Source organism: Embiotoca jacksoni, unplaced genomic scaffold, assembly GCF_022577435.1.
Source record: "Embiotoca jacksoni isolate LCO1_2020_lvr unplaced genomic scaffold, fEmbJac1.0.p SCAF_2, whole genome shotgun sequence".
NCBI lineage: Eukaryota > Metazoa > Chordata > Actinopteri > Embiotocidae > Embiotoca > Embiotoca jacksoni.
Window position 1 is genome coordinate 15613206 of NW_027185340.1, and position 23384 is coordinate 15636589.

Genomic DNA, 23384 nt, shown 5'->3' on the forward strand with positions numbered 1-23384 from the left:
CGAAATATTATTTTGAAAAATGCGGACTGAGCTATTATTTTGCAAGTTTCGCTAATATGCAAAGTTTGTTGTGGGTTTGGAAGCGGAAGAGTATGCTTTGATAAATTCTGTTTACCTGCCAGCATGTATCAGATAATGTGGATGCTACTGTATAATCCTTATGTGGTGCAACAGCAATGGCTCTCCCACTGAGCCATCACAGGCTTCAAACACACACTTTCATCTGGCAGGATCTACCCGCTTTCTTTGTTTAAAAGGTTTCTCCCACTAACTCTGTCCCAGACTTAGTCATTACTGCCACAGCTCTGTCTTGATAATGTGTTTTTCTCCCATCTTTATGATAGTCATTTTTATCTATACAGTCAGTCTGTGGTTCTTGTTTCTGTCCGTCTTACCATCGGCTCTCTATATCCGTCCCTGCTCTTCCTATTTTCGTATCTCTGGCTCTCTGTGTTTGCTGTATTCTCCAATTACCTCTTGAAAATGCACAGGTCATTTTATTGATATTACAGAGCTGAGAGGGGGAAAAAGATGGGTATATAAAAGCACCCAGTCTAAATGGCTTTTTATTTTATTTTTTTTCTATTTTCCTTTTTGTTTTTTAGACTCTGATCACAGTTTTTCAGTCGTGGAGAAATTTAGCTGAAAAGCACCTTGTGATGCTTTCTCTCAAAAGGAAAAGCTTTTAGTTTAGCTTTTGGAGACTATTGAAGCCCAATGACGCTGACCTCTGTCTCCTCATCCTCACCCTGTTTCCCTCCCCTTCTCCCTTCGTCATCGATCTCTAACCCCTTCTCCCTCCATTACTCTGTCTCGTTCCCAGAAAGACGAGGTGTCTCGTGTGACGGGCGTCGTTTTGGAGAACGGGAAGGAACAACTCATGTTTGAAGTACCTCTCAACGACACCGGCTCAGCGGGGCTCGGCATCAGCCTCAAGGGGAACAAGTCCCGGGAGACCGGAGAGGACCTGGGAATCTTCATCAAGTCCATCATACATGGGGGAGCTGCATATAAGGTGACATGATATTCTCATCCATACCCAAATAAGCAAAAATGTCCTGCACAAAGTTCTACAAAAGTACTCATTTAAAGCATTTTGTATTTGTTTAATGCATGTTCCTCTGGTGTCCTGACTTCACAGTGATGATGATGATGATGAAATGTTTAGTCCAATCGCACTCAATTAGAGCATCACACAAAAGGGAGTTCACTTTGTCAATTACAGGATTAAAGCGTAACACTTAGGGAAAATAATTAAGATCAGAACAAGTCTTTGTACACGAGACGGTCGTGTCAGGACAACCTCAACTTTCTCTGCTGCCGTGTGCTCTTCTTCTGTTAACCTTTGACCTCTAATTCACCAGGACACACTTGACATGTCACAGACAGACAGAGACACACGGGCAAAAATATGCACGCACGCACGCACGCACACACACATACACACACATACACACAGACGCACACACACACACACACACACACACACACACACACACACACACACACACACACACACAGACACACAAACACACACACACACACCCACACCAGGTGCAGCTGTCAGTGTCTATGCACAGACATGAACCGACAGAAATAGATAGAAACAGTTCTGCTGGTGAAACATACGCACCCTAGGGAAGCGAGACAGACGGAGCTGATGGTCGTCATGGGAATGTGTGCGTGTGATTTTTTTTTGTGGGTCGTTTAAGTTTACGGTATCGTTGATTTTTGCTGGTTCGACATCAGTGAAGACCACAGGTGTGTTGAGTGTGTGTTCATACAGTTGCTCTGTCTTTAGCTCAGTGATTCTTCAAATAGGGAATTATCAAAACTCCCAGAATATGTAAATTTATAAAGCAGTTTGATATGTGTAACATTCAGCCTCCAGCTATGAATTACTTAGTGACATATGGATGTTTTTTTGGTTTTTTTAAATTATCCATCTTCGATAATGCATTAGACCTGGAAGCCCGACATACAGTACACCTGCAATCCACCATACTGAAAATGCACACAATATTTGACTAAAACTGGGGTGTTTTTTACAGGATGGGCGTCTGCATGTCAACGACCAGATGGTGGCCGTGAACGGAGAGTCGCTGCTGGGATGCTCCAATCATACGGCCATGGAGACTCTCCGCCGCTCCATGTCACAGGAGGGAAACGTCAGAGGGACAATCCAGCTGGTGGTGCTGAGGGCCTCCAAGGTACGCTCACTGTCTCCGTCTTATGCGTCTCAAAGTTGTTGCCTACTCAGGAAAATGTGAGGTTTTTATGTTCATTTTCTTTATAATCATGAGTATAAATTATTGTAAATTTTTAGATCCACAGAAAAATAATTGCCATCAACTTTTGTAATCCATTAATCTTTTAATGACATGTTTAAGCAGACATGGGGGGGAGGGGAGGTAATATTTTCTGGTGTTCTCAGTCTTCTATGATGAATAATTGAAAGTATTTGGGTTTTATGAAGTTGAATCGGACACAAGGCACGTGAAGAAGTCCCACTGACCTCTAGAAGCTTGTGATGGATGTTTATCAGTATTTTACGGTATTTCAAAGACAAAAAAGAGTATTAAGAGATCAAGACAATTATTTGAAGATTAAGCGGGATAAAGGGACACTTCCTGGCGTGAGGCTTAATGCAGATGAGTATAAAGAGTAATTTAATGGAAAAATAAGTTGAAGCACATACAACATTAAATCTATTCATATGTCTCTCTTTATTGTCACAGAAAGTGCTTCTCTTATCCTCGCTCTGTGTCTCCCATCGCTTCTTTTGGTTCTCTACAAATGAGTCTATTTTTTTCCGCGGTCTGTTGCCTCTGCTCTCTCTCTCGACACGTCTTTTTAGCCGTCCCATCTATTCTTGCATTCTTGACACTCCCTGCTCTCTTCCCCGCTCTCACCAGCAGCAGCAGCAAAAGAGCGTTTGCACTCCGGCTATTCAGAGTTTGTGTGTGTCTGCATGCTTCTTTGTGTGTGTTTGTGACGCAGTGTTCTTCACTCAGCTGTATCTCTTTTCTGTATAAGTAAAAAGAAAAAAAAAAAAAAAGATGCATTTCATCTGGTCTGCTTTTCAGCTGATGCCTTTTACACGGCTCTGCAGTCTGTTTGTACAACCCCTCGGACACACAAAGGCAGGTTGTTGGCTCAAGTGTGAATGGCCCTTTGCATGACCCGCTTGTAGTTGGATAAAAAGCTACATGTAGAGTACAGCCTGCCGAATATGCTCACAAAGAAGCACACCAAAGACTCAGACAGATATATGAATTAACAAAGAGAGACCATACTGATAATAAGGGGTTGTATTTGAAGTAGTACACAACCAATGATACATAAAAAATGTGGTAGACGCAATACGAGAAACACCTTTTAATATTGACACAGTGCTAGGATATATGGATGTTATTATTTGGGGACTTCTAGTTTAAGCGAAGTGTCCAGAATAAACTGTAAGTTCGAGGTATGTATATCTGTGGGCGTGCAGGGCTCAGGGCATTCCCCATCAATAGCTTGATGGTGAAAGCTGTTAACGACATCAAAGAGGTGCATCCATGTTTCGCTCTTTGTCTTGAGTGGAAAAGGAAGGGGAAAAAAGAGAGGAAGATAAAGGCAGATAGATAAGAGACTGCACCTTAAAAGCCTTTTTCAGGTATTGATGCTTTTCAGCCATACAGAAGTGGACCACTCTAGTTTTTTTTTGTTTTACCCTCTGATCCCTTTTTCTTCTTTTCTTGTATGTGTCCCATGCTCCCTCTCTCTCCCTCTCTCTCCCTCTCTCAGTTCTTCTCACTGTGTTTACTCGGGCCAGCTCTCTGTAATCTCTCACTTTATCCAGCTGCTCCTTTCATTCAGGAACCGTCTAAACACCCTCCATGTCCAGGATATTTAAGTACAGCTCTGCAGAGGTTCCGTGGCAATATTTGGATGTTTTTGTTGTTGACCATAAACACTGCTGCTGTCAGAGAGAGAGAGAGAGAGAGAGAGAGAGAGAGAGAGAAAATTGTGATAAAACTCTCAATACTGTGCTTGTTTTGAGGTAACTGGAGAACCTTGACTGTAATCATTTGGCGAAAAGCTCGCAAAAACATGAATTTGAGATAAACACACAACTCATTAGAACTCGGTAGAGCGTGTTTTGCTCTGAAGTATGGCCCTCTTATGGCCTTTCTAGCCATTTACTTAATCATTTGACTGAAATGTAGTGTTTACGAGCGCTACTCCTTTTATAAATGAAAAGTTTAAGTTCTTTAGCCTGCATACACCCTGAGAAGAACCACAAACTGTTCTCAAGTAGAACATTTAAGTTCTAATGGCTGAAAAAACACCTTTGTAGGTAACACAGAAATGCTTAGTGTGTTGCGTGAAGCATGTTTGTTGCTGCTAAAGCAAAATAAGTGCAAGTTATTTCTTGATTTTCTTGTCCCCTTGACCAAGGTGGAACAGCTGGTTACTGATGGTTTCATTTATCAGTGGGGGAACTGAAGCTGAACATTTCTAAAGTCTATAAAAATATTAATAGAATACAAAAACAAAACAAAGGATGCTAATTCTCATTAACATTGCACTGCGTACATTTCTGAACATAAACTTCTACAGAATATCGTCTTTTCCTGTCTGATTTATATTTTCGTACTTTGTTTGCCCAATATTTTATTTCACAGTACAGGCTGTTTTATATTTAACTCATCTTAGTCACTCTATTTTTTTATATCATTTTTTATTAAGTTTGTTTGGTAAAAATAATACATAGATAGATCGATAGATCGATAGATAGATAGATAGATAGATAGATAGATAGATAGATAGATAGATAGGTAGGTAGGTAGGTAGGTAGGTAGGTAGGTAGTTAGTTAGTTAGTTAGTTAGTTAGTTAGTTAGTTAGTTTACTTATCCCCAAGGGGACATTGTTTTGATTACATAGAAAAAAACATATCACATGCATTGTATATAAGACTATTAAGGTAGTTTGCTTCCTCGTCTTGTTGTACTTGTGAATTCAGGAATATATCAATAACTAAACGGAGCAAAACAGATTCGAGGTAATGCAATTCAGAAATGTTCCTAATATCTAAAACCAATGTTTTCTACCTCAACAACCACTTTTTGGTGTGCGGAAAAACATTTATCTTTTGAATCTAATTGCACTATGACACGGGGTAATGGGATGCATGCTGGGAGGGGGCCCACAGGATCCCCAACACGCTGAAGAATGACGTGTCCTGTTTGGGTTGGAATTGGGGAGAGGTTGAGCGAGGGGCTGCTGCTAGGTGCTCGGTCAAAAGTAGGATGACAAGGAGGATTTATTACACACACACACACACACACACACACACACACACACACACACACACACACACACACACACACACACAACCCTGGTATGTCTTCTTTGTCGTTTGTGCGGAGGGATAATCCAATACATAGAAGCAAATACACAAAGAAACACAAAAGTACACAAAGCCAGAACAGCATACATATGCATGCCTGTTAATGATACAGTTTCTTACACACACACACACACACACACACACACACACACACACACACACACACACACACACACACACACACACACACACACACACACACACACACATGACAAATAAATGCAAATTGAATTCCTGAAGAAATAATAGAAGCGCAGAGTAGACACATCAACGCTGCAATCAATGCTTTGTTTGGACTATTACAGGACGCCTTACAGGGCTCTCCCTCGATGGGAAAGGTGTCAGTATGGCTGCTAGTGTCGCACACACATTGAGAAGTGAAGCGGTGATAAAGATGCTAATAACCCGATGGGGCATGGGAAATGGGTTCCCCTCTTTTCACTTTGATCCTTCACTGTCTTTTGTGCATCCACTTCATATTCTAGTCTCCTTGACATCTAGTCATGTTTGAATAGTTGAGTAAAAAAGCTCTCACTTACTCCTCTGGTTAACACTCACTTTAAATGCAAACCACTCTGAGTACTTAAAAAAAAAAACACACAACATTTTTTTTAAATGTAAATATGAAAAAAAAAAACATGAATTTTGACAAAATATCAACCATTTTTTGCTTGCTTTTAAAAGGTGACAATTATTATCTTGTCTGTGTTTTTGCAAGTGTTCAGCATCTGTTTTTTTTTTTTCTTCTCCCTGTTTCAGGATCAACATGGGTTGTCACCCAATCGCTCATTTGACGGCTCTTCCGGCCTCTCGGGACTGATGAGCCCAGTGAACGGTCAGACTGGATCGGTCAGTCAGGTCTCTGACCCCGTTCACTCTCCACTGATGACCGACTCTTTCCACGCATCTAATGGTGAGTGCAGACCCTGTCTTCACTGTCTTTTGGAGAAAGACCATTTAGACGGTTTGCTCTAAATAAAGCTGTATTTTCCCCAAATGCTTTTACATCTATTTTGAGCTCTCTTTCCATTTGAGGCCACTGGGGGAAACCCTGCATGAGTTTATGAAATCACTCTTCACTGACTGGTTTGTTTTGGACACGTTATCACACTGTACACACACTCAGTGACACCCGGTCTTGTTTACATCCCTTCAGAGGACTCTACGCTGACTAACTATAACTATTACTTGCCTTGCCCTAACCGTAAACCAAGTCTTCACTATAGATATGAAGATTTATGTGGATTTACTTTATTTCCCTAGAACAGAGGCAGTTCCACCTAATTCGACAGATTTATTTCTGTCCCAAGATTTCCTGATTAAAGTACTTTCCTAGTTCCTCCTGAACTTGTCCCATCCCTCGTTTTAGCTGACCTTGATGCCCTTTTCTTTCATTTAAGCAGCATCAAAGGTGGGAATATCATTTGTTGTAAGTTCACTAAAACACAGAACAAATTTAATAATAGTGAAAAAATAAACAACGTCTCGAAGATAAAACAAATGAAAAACAAACATAAACAAAAACAAACAAACATATTGCCATCTATAGTATAGACTTAATTAAAGAGTATTGTGCCCCTATTTCTCTTTCATTTCTTTCCCTCGCTCTCTCTCTCCCTGCTGTTATGTTCTCTGCTGCTTCTCAAGGTTGATCGGTTTGTTTGTTATTGCAAGGTTCAGTGTGCGAGTTATTTCAGTTCTGTGCGTTTCATATTGCTCTTTCACACCGAACTCTGCCACCATCCTTATACATGTGCTGTATGTGTGTGTGTGTGTGTGTGTGTGTGTGTGTGTGTGTGTGTGTGTGTGTGTGTGTGTGTGTGTGTGTGTGTGTGTGTGTGAGAATTGTGTACTTGGACTACTAATGTTGTGGGGACCTACATATTTTTATACAGTCACGTTATGGGGATTCATCTCAGTGTTGGGGACGAACCAAAACTCCCCATGAGTGTAAATGATACAGTTGTATGGTGAAGACTTGGTTTGAAGTTAGAGTAGGGTTTGGATTAGGTTAAAATTAGGATTAGGCAAGTAGTGGGTACTGTTGGGGTTAGTCTCCAGGAAATAAATCTAATGTTTTGTCCTCTGTCCTGTTGTGTTGCCTTTTCTGACTGCATACATGCTTGTGTTATCCCCAGTGTTGGTATCTATCTGTATGTGCGTTTGTTTGTTAAAAAGCATTTCTGTTTATTCCTGAATGATATCTCTGCTTGTTTAGAAATGTGTTAATAGCTGCTGTGTGTGTGTGTGTATGTGTGTGTGTGTGTGTGTGTGTGTGTGTGTGTGTGTGTGTGTGTGTGTGTGTGTGTGTGTGTGTGTGTGTGTGCGCATGCCTGGGTGTATACGCACATGTGGGTGTGTTGGTTCAGGGATTTTTGCCCAGTATCAAGCACTGTTGTTTTTTGTGTGTTTACACTGAATCTGGCAAACAGCTCTGACCTTGAATACACTTTGCTGTTCAAATTCACCTCCGTTATAGTGTCATTTACATACACACATTAGTGTGTGTGTTTGCGTGTCGAAGTGTGTGTTTGCTTACAGTGGGCACATTTCTCAGGCTCTGCGAGATGTTTCGCTTTCTGTTATCGGTTGGTGTGTATTAGCGTGTATATATGTGTGTGCTTGCCAGTGTTTTACTCCTAATGAACTATTTCACACACTGAATCCATTTCATTTGGCACTGAGGTCCAAATTAAAATTACGATATTTTTTTTTCTGCACTGATGTGGGCTTTTGCAGAAGAATAAATTGAGGATAATGATTCCCTACATATGTATTTATGCAGATGGTTTATTTTTGCATTTATAGATCTTTCTATTTATCTCTTATCCATTACTGTATCTTATTTTGCCTGCTACCAAAAATCATCATTGCTTTACTTTTTCCCTTTCGATGCACTTTGTCTCTTTGTATTCTGTCTCTCTGGAGAGTTAATCTACTTGAGCTAAAAAAAAAAATATATACAATTTCAGATATTATGAAATCTTTCCCAATTTTCTCATCAAAGCATATTTAAATTGAGTTTGTGATGGAACATTGAAATGTCCTAATGTAGTAATGATCTGACAGTTAGTGTGTTTTCACTGATTTACACATGAAGACTTGTTGACTTGTTATGGCTAGTCCTATTCAGCTTGTGAATAAAGTTGTAAACGTCTTCTGGATCTGGAGGAACTCTGTCAAGTCTGAGAAAACAATCTTGATGATGTGATATGAGTGATATGGCCTTGAGCTTTGACGCGACAATATTTCTTTCTTTTAATAACCTGTGTTACAAGCTGGAAGTGAACAATTTAAAAAACATGGGACTCATGCAATCGAGTTGCATAATGAGACATGGTTCAAGTGTTTGACCCATATAAGGTTCTGTATATCAACATTGCTTTACTTTACTTAAATCTGTATTTTATCAAGCCGTTTGAAGTTCAGTATCAAAATGCTGAAATACTGAAACCAAATCTGAATACAGCAGTGATATGATCTTTAAAGGTCCCATATTTGATACTTTTTTTGGGGTGTTTGCAGTCTTGATATCCATAACAAGATATTTTTGTGTTTTTAAGCACTAAAAATCATCTTAATAGAGTTTAATTACATCGCTCTTATCAATCAATGGATGTGACAGTTAGCTGTGCTAATGGCGGACGTGACATGAATGTGAGTTTGTGACATTACAAACTTACAGAAGTCTAAATGTCTCCAAATGGCACAGTTGCTGAATATGGGCTGTGTGCATTTCCCAGTGGACTGAGTGTCTTAAGACTTTCACAGTATTTATACAGCACCTAGACCAACTTTATAATAAAACGAAAACAATTTTATACAGTGTGGCACCTTTAAATCACAGATCAATGTCATTGTTAATCTCAGGTAACCTATTTTTTACAGCATATAAAAAAGGCAGTACATTTTTTTTTAAATATATATAAATTAATGAATCAAGACAAAAATAATCAGTATTCCCTCAAATAAGGTCGTCACCTGAAATACTTTTCAACCAGTATTGAACAAGTTCGCACAAATGTTCAGCACTTGTTGGCTGCATATCATCCTAAACCATCTATAATGGGTTTAAGTCGGGTGATTGTGGAGGTCAGGTCATCTCGAGCATTCTTGGTCAGATTGTACTTCCACAACCTGGAGGAGTGTTTTGGGTCACTGCAATGAAGGTCCCACTAAGTGCAAACCAGATGTCGCTGCAGAATGTTGTGGCTATTGGCTGCATACCAACAAAACCTCGGCATAACGCAAGAGGTGGTCTCGAATGCATTTAGAAGACACGACATTCCACCAACTAACTTCTGACAAAGCACACCTGTTCATTCCAGGTGACCTCGTGAAGCTTGTTATGATATTGCCAACAGCATGCAAAGCTCCCATCAAGGTAAACAGTGGCGACTTTGAGGAAATCTAAAATACAATTTCTTAATACAGTTTGTTCGTGTTGATGTCTTCAATTTTGCTCTACACTGCAGAAAATCTGTGTGTGTCTCTCTCTCTCTCTCTCTCTATACACTTCTCCTTACTTTTCACTGGTACTGCATGCATAACATGAACATATTGGTTTCCACGGCGAGTAAGGGAAAAAGGCAGGGATGGTTAGAGAGCCAAGCTGTCGGCAAATACAGATGACAGGAAGGAAAAGTTGAGTGCAGAAGAAGAGAATTAATCTATCTGCTATTGGTGTAAACTGCTATTGATCTATCATCCACGCAGCAAATGCCATTTTCACTTCAAATCGCAGGAGTCGGTGGGAACAGATTTGTGTGTGTGAGGTGAAACAAGAATGTGTTTTTGACAGTTCAGCTGATTAAGGTGCTGGCAGTGAGGACGAGGGAGGAAGTTTAGAAAAGAAAAAAAAAAAGAAAAGAAAAGAAGGCTGTAAACTGAGTGGGAGATAAAATGATTTATGGAAGATCTGAAAGGAGAGATAAATGACAGCCAAAATATCAGATTGCAAGAATGGGAGCAGCAGAAAAATAAAGCAGGTGATTAGTGTAGAAAGAGAGTGAGAGGGAGGGATGGAGATGAGAGGATGTGATATCTTCAGACGCTGACGTTTTCCTCTCCAGTTCCAAATGTCTCTGCTTTCAGTCACACATGTGCAGATGCAAGCACATAAAGCACACTCAGTGAGGATTGTGCAGTGATTCCAGCATGCGCTCGGTGGCAGCTATGCACTCTGAGAAGTGATGACTGTATGCAAATTATGCTCGAGTGGATTGTGTGTCTGTGTATCACGTTGTCATAAACTCGTTTATCAAGCAGGCACAGCCATATCACTGCCATACATCTGCATCAACTTCTGCTGTGTGCTTCTCATCCTCTTTCTTTGTCTTTTATAGTTTTCCTCATCCATCTGCTTTTCTTTTTTTTTTTGTCAGTGGCGATCTTAAATGGACTTTAACCCACTTCCAGTGTTCTCGCCACTGCTAATGGCTGGAATTCCTAATATTAATGGAATAGGTTTATTTTAACCGAAGAACACAGATTGCCTGGTATTACTAGTCCCATTGGCGATTGTTTCCATGTGTTGCATCCTACTGGGCGTAGATCTTGGGGCTAATTTTGAAACTATTGGAGCAGACTTTAATCAATTGGCATCGACCACCATATGATGTATGTTGTGCACCCACCGAAACTCTACCGCCGTCATTATTGGATCGAGCCTCCATGCGAAAAGGGGATTCCAGACTACAATCACAGCAAAGACTGAAGCTGTGAGCAATAGTTGGGCGGAGCCAATCTAGAACAGAGTAGCATGTGTTTAGTTAAAGCGGTCCTCCACCAATTTTTTTGTAGCTGGCGGCATTCGATTTCCAGATTGTCCGTCCCGTTCTTGTGAATGCAATATCTGAAACTAGGCACAATCGTTCACTTGGTCTCAAAGATAAACTGGTTAGATTTTGGGGGTCAAAGGTCGAGGTCACTATGACCACAATTTGACCCATTTTGGTAAACATAATATCTCACGATGACATTTGAAAACATTTTTTAAATTGGCACCAATTTTCACTTGGCCTCAAGAATGAGCTGATTCGAGTTTGATGGTCAAAGGTCAAAGTACAAAGTCACTCTAACCTCACCTCCAGTGCTAGTCTAAGTTGTTTTTTTTAGCACAACAGCTCTATCCCCTCACTCAGTGACTGGCCTGTTGAATACTCTTGCCCTTGACTCCCCTCACATCAAGTCACATCACACATTTACTTTGGTTATAAATGAAACACCAGAGACACTTTATCTTACCGAAATGTGAACCAGTAAACTGATATAAAACTTCCACTCAGCTGTGTTTCTACTGAGGTCTGTTTTGTCTGTAGACACCGTGTGTGCCTTGCCATTATTACTTACGATAAACTATTTATCATAACCAAAATGAATGCAAGCCTGACTCCAGTGGCTGCAATCCAGAAAAATTGACCACAGTTATTACATATTGTTTTTATTGGCTGCCTCATATCACCACCACGTATTTTCTCAATGCAGATTGTTTTATTTGTTTATTTTTTTCAGTGACCAATGGGAGTTATTGTCACATGGATGAGGAAGAGGACGCGTTGCTGTACGGACATGACACTGAGTTCAGCAGCTCCAACCAACACTCCTATCTACAGGAAAGGTGTGTGGTAAAGTATACTGTATATATTTTCTCACAGTTGTTATACAAATACTTGAGAAATTAAAGCTGCATCAAAACAGTGACTACCTTCATTCCTAAATGGTCGATAATGTATGAATACTGTATGTTGTCAGCTGTAGTGAAAATTTGTGAAAATATAATTAGTCTAATTCGTAATTTATTACTAAAAATGAATGAAACAACTTATTATCATGACTTGCGCTCCAAAAGAGTGTATTTTATCACCAAATGGAACATTGTGGCTACTCCTTTAATGCACAGAGCCTATTTCAAATATATCAAGGATGGATGTTAGATAGGCTGTCTACATAGGGACCACACAAAATAACTCCATTCAGAAAAAAAAAAACATGTTTTCAGAAGAGATATCAACCTGAAAAACAAATGCTAAGAATGTCATTTCCACAAGAAAGCCGAGTGCTATTTTTGTCAAGGCTCTACCAACATTTTTGTCAGTAGTGACTGTCTGATCAATTTGTTTCAGGGAGAACTTTCACATCTCTCACCCGGCTCAGCCTCAGACTCCAACCCACAACCAGAACCAGAACCACCGGCAGTTCCAGCACGTTAAGGCCTCCAAGAGCATGGACCTGGGTACGACTCAGAACCAGCATCACACTGGTGGGGAGACTTTTGTTGTTTATCTGCTCGGCATGGTGGCTGCATGCATCTTACCCTCGCATAAATGTTTCTGCTGCTGCTACTGCACGGCTGCTGCACCACCGGCATGCTCCTTAACGCCACATGCAGACTGACACCGGGGCCGACTTGTACTGTGTAATGTGTAATGACACATGTTCACACAGCTGCAGTTGCAGGTGGGGCCTGTTGCATAGTTTCTGTGACTGAAAACAGTTTGGATGGGAAAAAATGTCTTCTGATTAGTCATTCGGACACGGTGTTGTGTGTTTAGCACAGTAACATGCAGGTTTCTGTGTTTGCTTCTGTTTTAATGAAAGTACATATGGGTAATACGCTAAAGATTGAATTAGGTTCATTACCTGTAGATTTCCTTTTTACATTTTTTTAATGTTTTCATTGCTAGAAATGCAACTGTTGCAAGGAGCTCACTATCACTATCCTCATTCATGTTTTAAGATGCTACAAATTATATCCAGCAGTACAGAGAGTTGTTGCATTAAAGATGTTACACCGTCCTGGTTCGTTGCTCTGATGTAAACTGTCAGATTTAAGAAGGTTGCAGTCTGGCGAATTTTGTGTAGCTGCAAGTTTAATATCGTCTTTGCAAATCTCTTGTCTAACCTGGGGAGCGTATGGATCAGACTTTTCTCAGTGGCTTGAGAACAGTCTAATCTTGATCTATAAATGATGAACTGTGGTGCTTCTTCTCTCGACTTTTCTCTCGGCTCTCATTTAGTCATTCAACTTGGAGAAAGGAAAAGGAGTAATGACTCATATTCTGTGGTTCAGGATATAAATTCAGGATATAAATAATGATCTTTTAGATGTGCAGACAAATGTCAGAAAGGCAACTTTTGGGGCGAGTGTGGTCACGCTTTGCCTGAAACCTCCTTCACCTGTTGCTTTGTGATTACTGATATTCTAATACGAAAGTTTAGTGACATTTCAGCAGCTGGTAAAAAGTCAGCTTTAGAAATATTTTGTATTTGTGCATATGTATGGTTGTGCTTGTGCATACATCAGTGCAATATGATGCTCTGGATGCAGCAGCACCACAAAAGCGTATTGTTTCAAATGTCACTTGCCTCAGTCCTCCTCCTCGAGCCGGCTCCGCTGACAGATTTGTGTGTGTGTGTGTGTGTGTGTGTGTGAGAGACAGACAGACAGAGAGATAGAGTAAATAAAACAAAAGAGAATGAGGTTAATTGAACAGCACAGACTTCTATTTCTACATGAACAAAGACTAATGGAATGTAGTTTTTGTACACACTTAATCTTCACTAAATGTGTGATAAACAAATCAGGATTTAGCACGTGATTGCTTGAATGGCAAGCTGGTTTTCATTGTGAAACCGTCAGACAGTAATGATAAAATTTTATTAACAAAGATCGCTGACTTATTTTCTTTACTGTCGTTTAGGGAACAAGATATATCAGGATTACAGTACTTTTTTATGTCAAATAAAAGACGGAGGACCCTACATCTTTGGGGATAAATGTAATCCTGCTAGACTGGCCTGAAATCCTGCTCGATCCCTCTATTGTTTTTCGTATTCCCGGTATTCCCCGTGTCTCTGTAAAGTTTAGAACAGATTACTAACACATCACAAACAAGACAAGAAACCTGAATCACAGACGGTTTAATTAATTCAGATTGATTAATTAATTCAGACCTGATAAAAAAAAAAAAGGTCACTAAAAAAACAAATCTTTCGTGAATGATACCATTACAGAACATGGAGCGTTTTTTGTAGCAACAAATATATGGTACATCAATAACCTACAAACTTTCCAAAGTCCTGCTTTAACCACCACAATACATTATCCATAACCACATTTCCAAATGAATTTATTGAAGTCAGCTAACTTTAGTATCAATTAGTAAATATCTCTTTGTCAGCACACATGCCTTTGCGTTACCATATGCAAATCAGATCGTGGTCATTAGTACTGTATGTAAAAGCTCACTTAGTCTTTCAGAATCATATCAACTCTATAATGAGACATGTGGTGTAAAAATGAATTTCTGTCATGTGTAGTTTTGACTAACAGGGTTTAAAAAAATATTTATCACTCACACAGATGTCATCATAATGGTAAAATATCATTCATTTCATGCGATCAATGGGACATGACAAATAATTGGCAGACTTAATACACTTTATTTATTAGCAGCCTATTTAAGTTGGCACATTTTAATTGAGTGATAATTCAAAATCAGATCAGACAATTTTGCATAGTTTGGGGCCACTTCACTGTCTAAGGAAAACAACAATGGCTGAGCTAAATTTAAGTATTAATTAACTGCCAATAATTAATAAAGCTGTGTATCAGGGACACTTACAGAAAAAAAAGAGCAGTAAGACTCCAGCTTCTATGATTATAGCCACTGTTCATACTTCAAAATGATGTTGTTGGAGACATGGTCAGTACAAACATATTTCTAACAAGCCAACAAACAGTTTTGATCATTATAGTTTCAGTGGTTAAGTTTTGATTGATGTGTTCTATACCTCCCTGTCAGTGATAGCTGTGGTCTGAGGCATTATTTTGGTAATTTGTCTGTCCTAAATTCCCTTAAAATCAATATCTCTAACTTCTTGGAGGAATTTATTAAAAGTGAGTTTCGTGTTTCTGAGTGGCAGCCGAGGACACGCTGTCACTGGAGGGGGACTCCCTGGGACCCTTGGAGGTGAGGGTTTCTATGTGTCAAATAACCCTGAAACATAATAATTAAAAGAAATGAATAAATTAAAAAAAATAACTATGGAAGAGGGCTCTCTTCCATACATGATTCGACTTGTCGACTTTCAGGGGGCAGCCAGAGTTCATGCTATGTTCTGGCTGTTGTGTTTGTCTCAAGAAAAATAATTAGTAAGAGCAACAGAAACACAATAATCAGCTTTTTCTTCCATGGGTCAGTTGCATAATTTCATCCTTTATTTAATTTGTCCTGATTTCATTTTCCACCCCAGCACAATTCAAAATGTAAGAATATTTAAGACTGGTTCCAAATAATGAACTCGCTCCCGTGGTTCCTAGTGTGTTCATGCCTCCTCCTTGTCTTTAAGGTCTATACTTTATTTCCATCAAGTTCAGGATGAGTCAATGTAGGTTTCATTTGAATCAAAATGAAGTACATGTTGGTAATTATGTTAGTTTCAAATAACGTATATAGTCACAGCCTTAGTGTGTGTATGTTTGTATCTTTCTGAGACTCAATCCAAAACCCTGTGTGCATCACACATGTGATCCACAAACTACTGGGCTGCTGAAGCAGTCGTGTTAATTCACCGCAGACAGAAGCTGTCACATTCACACACATGCAGTTTCACTTGGTTTTCATTAGAAAAGTATTTGCTTGGGGAAGCCATGTTACTGCTCGGGTTTTGTGGTCGTGTGTGTGTGTGTGTGTGTGTGTGTGTATGTGTTTGGCGCAGTGCTACCAGTCAATGTGTTCCTCGTTGACTCTGGAAAAGGAGGGAGGAAAAGCAAAAGAAAGAGTGTGGGGGAGAGGCAGAAAGTGAAAGGAGAATTAACAATGAGAATGGTGATCAAAGGAGGCAGCGAGGGAGGAGAGCGGAGATCGGTGGAATGAGTGTAACTCAAGCAAAAATGAAAACACCGAAGGAGAGACGGGAGGGTAAAGGGCATGAGGTGAAAGGGATAGATGAGGGGCAGTGGCGAAAAGACAGCGACTGGATGAGAGACTGAAGGAGAGGAGGGAGTGTGAATGAAAAATGAAGTGAGAGAGAAGGGAGGAAGAGAAGTGACTTCAGTAGCAGTGAAGCCGACTTTTAAACATCACAGGAAAAAAGGAGCAGCTGCGTCGCCATCTTGTAAAGTGAGACAGAAAGAATAATAGTGGGGTAGAGTGATGATGAGAGCAGGAGAGGACGAGACGAAGAAGCAGAAATGCAGTTACAGAGTTTTAAGTTTTTCAGGAATAGCAGTTCAATTGTTGTACATGTGGCAAGTCAGATAGAATAAAATGATGTCGCAATAAAACATGTTTCAGTGTATGTTTGTACATTAACATATGTTTGTCGTGTTTCAGTGGCAGATGAGACCAACGTTGGATCCCTGGACGGAAACACTGCGGGTGAGCCAAACACACTTTCACACAATCAGGATCACAGAAACATAGTTACTGAAACACACCTCTGCGTTATCATGGTGTTGCCATAATATGTCAGGAAACAGAGGACCGAATGGACAAGAGCAAAGGAAGGAAAGAGATTTATAAAAGATGTTCAGACTGCCAGCCCAAATCCCATTTTTGTCATATCCAGATAGATTTTTTTTTAAAGTCTGAATGACAAAAAAAACAAAAACACATGGAATGCAGTTGGAGGTTGTTTTGAAATACGATTCCAATCGGATCTCTACAGATGTGTCTCAGTCCGGACGTTCTCCTGGCTCAGATCGGATTTCTTGCATCACTGGCAACACAAGACGCGGTGACAACGTCATTTTCAGACAGACAGCGTGAGCACAATCTATGTTACCGCTAGCAGGGCGCTATCACAAAGTGTAGATATCCTGCGGAGGACAACGATAACAACACTCGACGGACAGAAATAAACTCTCTGCTGCAACTTCTGTGTTGGAAAGCTGCGTCACGATTGTAGCTGCGCCTCTGTCGTTACCACAGCAACCCATGTAGATAAGTTGGTGATCTCGGGCCACACGAAACTCGATCTGTTTTGGGGGGGAAAAAAATTCTGATTTCCCTGCTGTCTGACCAAAGCCTTAGAAACAGGATCAAAGAAATCAGAGTAAACAAATAAGAAAAATGAAGGAAAATCTTCCGCTGTCACACATCGCCATTTCTTGATGTTCCTGAATTATATGTTTGCGTTTTATGTGGTCAAGTTAACCACGTTTCTAATTGCATAATGGTGAGGGGGCCCTACTGACTTACAATAAAGAAAAAATAAAGTATAGACAAGTATAAATTGAGTATTTACAATATGGTGTAAGTTCATTTTCTATTCCCTCTCTCCCGTTGCATATACATACCACTTAACTTTTGCTCTTTCATCCCCCTGATACACCTTCGTCCTTTTGATAAATCAAGGCGGTATTTCTACAGAGGGACCACATACAGATGGAATTGAAAATTGTACAAATTGTGAGACAGAAGAGAAAGGCAAGACTATGACCACTTCATAAAGACAAGGAAAGATTGTTCTTAATAGTAACAGAGAGGAAGAGATAAAAAAAAAGAAAAAAGAAAAGAGAGGACACACTCATCTTAAAGGAAAGCTCAAGCGCAGGGAAACAGAGATGGCTGATGCTTCAAAAGCTCTCAGGTTAGCAGCCCACAAACACGTCTTTTGAAAAGTTTGTTCTCAAACTTTTCTCTTTCGCCTTCTCCTTGAAGTCCTCTCCCATTTCATTTGTCGCTACTTCAGTGTTAAGAGCACTCTTCGTGGCCACTTTATTCTTGTCAATCAGTCCAGCCTTTTATTCCACATTCAGCTGTGCTACAGTTTTATACATGTGGCACAGACTTTCATTTACTAGCTCTGGCGCAAGTAAGGTGATATAAGAGGCATTGAAATATAAGAAATGGAAATAAGGCGATGCGGAGTTCTAACTTTTATTTTATTAGGGTGAAACTGTTATAAAACAAAAAATTACTTTATTTTTCCTCTAACAGCTGGAGAAAACATATTTTTTTTTCCTTTTCAGCTTCTCCATCTTAGGTTTGGAGCTTAAATGTAGCTGTAGTCCAGAAAGCAGGATGTACAGCTTGAGCCAGAACTCGGGACAGCGGTAAAATGAGTTCTGGACTGATGTAAAATGGCAAACGAGGGAACATGTTGTACGGGAGAAGAGGGGTGGACCTCGGAGGGATTGAAATGTCAAACACGGAGGGACAAGTAACAAATAAAACAGAAATGCTGCACAGCTCAGGTGTGATGGACTGCTTTCACATGCCTGTACATTTCCACAACTAAGTGTCAGTTCATCAGCATTTCTTTTGTTGTCAGATTTTAAGACAATTATGAATCGTTAAATACAATTTATGACTTTTGTTTATATTCCAGTACCTAGGGAATATATTGGATCTCAATTATTGCTCATGATTTCAAGTTGAATAGTGTGACAAAATAATGGAGCGTGACTGAATTTACGTATTCATTCCTAGACAACCTATATTTTATTTACTTTGGTTTGTTTAACTTTGCTGCACCGTAGAATACAGATTGTCTTTTTAAAGGCCTATCTGGAATATATACTTCAACTGCATTTAGTTCAATTTTGTGTTCAATTTTTTGTAGCGCCAGATTACAACAGATAGTTCAATAGTTCCCACGTAAACTATGAGGGGAAAAAAACTCCCTTTTAACAGGAAGAAACCTCCAACAGAACCAGGCTCAGAGGTGGGCGGCCATATGCCTCGACCGGTTGGGGTGAGCAGAGAGAGAATAGGACAGCGTCGAAAGCCATGACATGAACTGTTGGTGGGGCCGGCCATCGCAGTCCAGAGACATGCAGCTCCGGGGACATCTGAAGAAGGAAGCACAGAAACCATCCGAGCGAGGGGAACTATATGGAGAGGCAGCAAACAATAAGCAAAAACTATGGGGGAGAGAAAGCATGATTCAGAAGGTCTGTAAGGCCAGATTACAAAAAAGGTCTGTAAGGTTTACCCCATCCTGTCACTCGGTTTCCATTGATTGAAATCTTGGGATTGGAGAGAGTGTAAACTTGTATTTTAGGGTGCAGTTATATCTGAAATGTCATATCAGATCACAGTTTCCAACATCTCCACTTTTAGCTGTGTTTTTACTGGTCGTATGCCTGTTGAATGTCCAGTAAAACCTCGAAGGGCCCCTATCTTTTTCCCCCCTGGTTTACATCCTGACCATTTTTTTTAAACGAAAGCCCATTTACACATTCCCTGTACCTGTTGCCTGTTAACGTGTCTCCTGTTTTATGAGGCCACATAGCCCAGAGCGCTGTTAACGAAGAGAGACTGTGCGTCTGGCAAGCATGACAGTTTTTTTTCCAACCCACTTTCCTTGGCTCTAATGTATTTTTTATAACTGAAATGCTTCCAACATCCCTGCGCTGGGATGTCAGACAGCTGCATGGACTTTGGTGTGAGAAGCGGGTTTGGGGTGGGGTCCTGGGAAATGAGCAGTTTAAAGACAATGACTTCTGGGAATGCTGTTTTCGCTTCCAGTAACGGTCTGTCCCTCCACAGCCCGACAAACCACTGGGCAGCTACACTACGAGTGCACACACACACGCACACACACACACACACACACACGCGAGCACAATCTTTTACATTACGGTAATGTTATGGTAATGGCAACTCTCCCATCATCCTGTGGAAAATGTGAACTTTGGGAGATTTAATATTATATTATAGTTTAGCAGAATCTGAGATGCAAAATGATGGAAATTGGAGACTACATTACAGAACGTGTGTGTGTGCATGCATGGAAACCTTCCCCTCAATGTGAGTGTGTTTCTGTGACTCAATGCATTTCCCGTGTGTGGAGGTTGCAGCTGGGTAAAGTTTTGAAACTGCCTTTTGAAGATTTTAAAACTACTAGAGGCAAATAAACACTGCTTCATAGAGAAGTCACTGATTTGGCATTCAAACTAATCGTGCCTGTGTGTGTTTCTGGGTTTGTGGTCAGACATGCCTGACGTCTTTGTGGTGGCACAGAGAAATAAGAGCTGTGTCTTTCCAGTAATAAATCAAATCAGCTGTGTGGAAACATGTCAAATAATGCAGCACACTTAAAGTGACAGAAGAAATACTTCTAAGTGATAACGGCGATATTCAAACAAAAATATTGAGAGCATGCTAATAATACACGTGATATTATCATGAACAGTCCAGCGCCGGTAAGCATCTGCTTCACTCTCCAACACATTTGGTGGCAATACGGCTCCTTACTGCTGGTCGCCACCCTCTGTAACTAGTTAGCAGCTACGAACACAATGTGTTCTGTGTTGCCACTACTGCTGCTCGAAAACATGTCAGAGGAGGTGATAGATGAGAGCGAGACACTATGTTAAGTGTTAGGCAACGTCAACAAAATGAGACGCAGCTGGGGATTCAGGTTAGGAAAAGAAATTATTTAGTATTTAGTTTAAATTTACTATAAATATTCTGTTCATATATTTTTTGGCTGCCATGAAAGCAATATTGTGAGAGCAATACTTCAAAATAGATTCCCAACAGATGATTCAAGTAATTGTCTAGTGTAGCTGTACAGACATGAACTCTGTCCCGGTTTAAAACAAAAAGAAAGTGACAAAATATCAGCGCACATCGCTCCGCGGTGAAGCCTAATTCTCTCCTGGAACCTCTTTAAATAGGACAGTACAGTCAAACACGCGCATGCAAAAACTGCTGACAGGACATAAAACAAACGATTGCAGCTGTGTTACTTTCGTCCTGTTTTCCTTGGATGATGAAGAGAGCCTGGAGCTCTGCTTGTGTGTGTGTGTGTCCGTCCGTCCCTCCCTCCCTCCCTCCCTCTCAGAATCAGTGTATGAGAGATGTCTCCCTGTAGAAGTAAATGGCAAGCAATGCCTTACCCACTGGACTGATGAAAAGCTTGTGATCTGTGCGTGTGTGCGTGTGTGTGTGTGCGCGCGTGTGTGTGCGCGTGTGTGTATGTGTATTCGTATACCGCCCTCAGTTATTTCTGACATGTATGTGAGAGTGTTTAATGGTCCCTAACACAAAAGTGAAGCTGCGTAAAAACTCATCTCATCTTTGTATACTTATGAGGACACACCCCCGTGCGCAAACGCACCCGAGCCGAGCTTTTCGTGCAATAAACTGGCATTAAACTGCCAAAATGCTTGTCTGCTTTTCTTGTAGTTGTGTGTCTTTGTATCGCCGAGTTTTGTTCCCTCCACCCATCACCAGCTCTCTCCATCTCTCTCTCACTCACTCACTCACTCACTCACCCTCTTTCTTGCCAACGCCATTCAGGCTTAGAGGCTGGCAAACAGGCAGAGGAGCTTAGAACGGACAACGTCTCTCTGAAAATGTGTGTGTGTGTGTGTGTGTGTGTGTGTGTGTGTGTGTGTGTGTGTGTGTGTGTGTGTGTGTGTGTGTCAGGGGGCCCGTGTGATGCTGAGGGACGCCGGTGCGGTCCATTGTCTGAATCTCTCCCTGGTGGAACTTTGACTTTGACAACAGTCGCACACTGACGAGACTCTGCCAACATTATGTCTTCAGAGAGCCACATCTCTATATCCCCGTCTGTCTTCTTCTCTCTGTGATTGTCTTCTCATTTCTCTCTTCATCTCCTCTCTCTCTCTCTCTCTCTCTCTCTCTCTCTCTCTCTCTCTCTCTCTCTCTCTCTCTCTCACACACACACACGCTCTCTTTTTTTCCTCATTGTTTCCCTGTCTCTCTGGCTCTTGCAGACTGTGCCTTGGATTTAACCTGAAAGCCACCTTGTTAGGCTGATGTGGATTGATGGATTAATTTGTCACAGGGAGCGCAGCTCAATTTGTGTGCGTACAAGTGTGCGGATGCGACTCTATTGCGGCCACACATTAACTCTTTACACTGTTCCCAGACACAGAATTTAAACAAGCTTTTACAATCGCTTTACAATTTGTGTGTGTGTGTGTGTGTGTGTGTGCGTGTGTGTGTGTGTGTGTGTGTGTGTGTGTGTGTGTGTGTGTGTGTGTGTGTGTGTGTGTTGTGCCTGATTGTGAATACATTTTCCTTAGGCCGGATGTTTACGACGTATCCGCCCTTTGTGTTGCATGTTTTGCCCACTCTGATGTTTTATCGTCTTTGTGTGTACTCTTGGCTGCTCCTCTGTATATTGAGTGACCTTTGACTCCATCTCTCCCAGTAAGCCAATAAAGGTGAGCAGTAATCAGGAGATGGTCAGTGCTGTCGCTTCTTGCTGGTCCAGCCATTTGTCTCTATCAGGCTTTATACAATGATCGCTGATATGCTCTCTACTGTATATTGTATAATGCTTAAGAGAGAGGGGGAGAGGAGAGGGGGGGGGGGCATTTGTTCGTCTGTCCTTACTGTTCGATAGCTATCAGAAACTAAACCTAAATATCTGCCACTGCCTACCAGAAAAGTGGCAGATATTTTCTGACATTTAAAGGTCGCTCAAGATATACATCTTTTTGTGCATTGAAGAACATGTTTTTCTCACTCACGTCTAAATCTTACACAGACTAAATACCCCAGGTAAACTGTAATATATAACATGAACAATGAAAACGTGTCTCACGTTCTGGTGTTTGAAAATTGGAAACATGCGAATTTTCATTCAACTTTTGTCAAAATCTCTTCGCATAACTTGAATGTTGTGTTCAGAGTTATTATCTTGCTCAAAAACATAGAAACCACATTTTAGCTTTTGTTGGCAATCAGGCCTGGGACCGTCTGGTTATTTGCAAAAATCTACCGTGGTGCATATTTCCATTATTTCCATTATAATTTCCCACTGTTTCTCTTTACACTGTTGCTTTTATGTACGGGCGCGTCTGTATTGACCTCAGTGGGAACCAGTAAATATATACTCTACTAAGACACGAGACTGTGAATGATATCCCATGTTTTTATGACTGTTTTATGATGGCTCTTCAATTAGAATGAAGCCCTGTGGGATGGCGAAGCCTCGTTTCCTCTGCTAGTAGAGGGAAACCGCATTACACACACACACACACACACACACACACAC

At 40.7% G+C, this 23384-nt stretch overlaps 1 protein-coding gene across 1 annotated transcript in view; it reads left to right on the forward strand.

Moving 5' to 3' along the window:
- pard3bb (par-3 family cell polarity regulator beta b) overlaps positions 1-23384 on the forward strand; it is a 198047-nt gene that overhangs the window by 80586 nt on the left and 94077 nt on the right. Inside the window, exons 12-17 of the mRNA XM_069154755.1 lie at positions 824-1015; positions 2052-2210; positions 6156-6309; positions 11910-12015; positions 12521-12657; positions 16736-16780. Of these exons, the coding sequence (XP_069010856.1) occupies positions 824-1015; positions 2052-2210; positions 6156-6309; positions 11910-12015; positions 12521-12657; positions 16736-16780 (793 nt within the window). The remainder of the gene's footprint in view (positions 1-823; positions 1016-2051; positions 2211-6155; positions 6310-11909; positions 12016-12520; positions 12658-16735; positions 16781-23384) is intronic.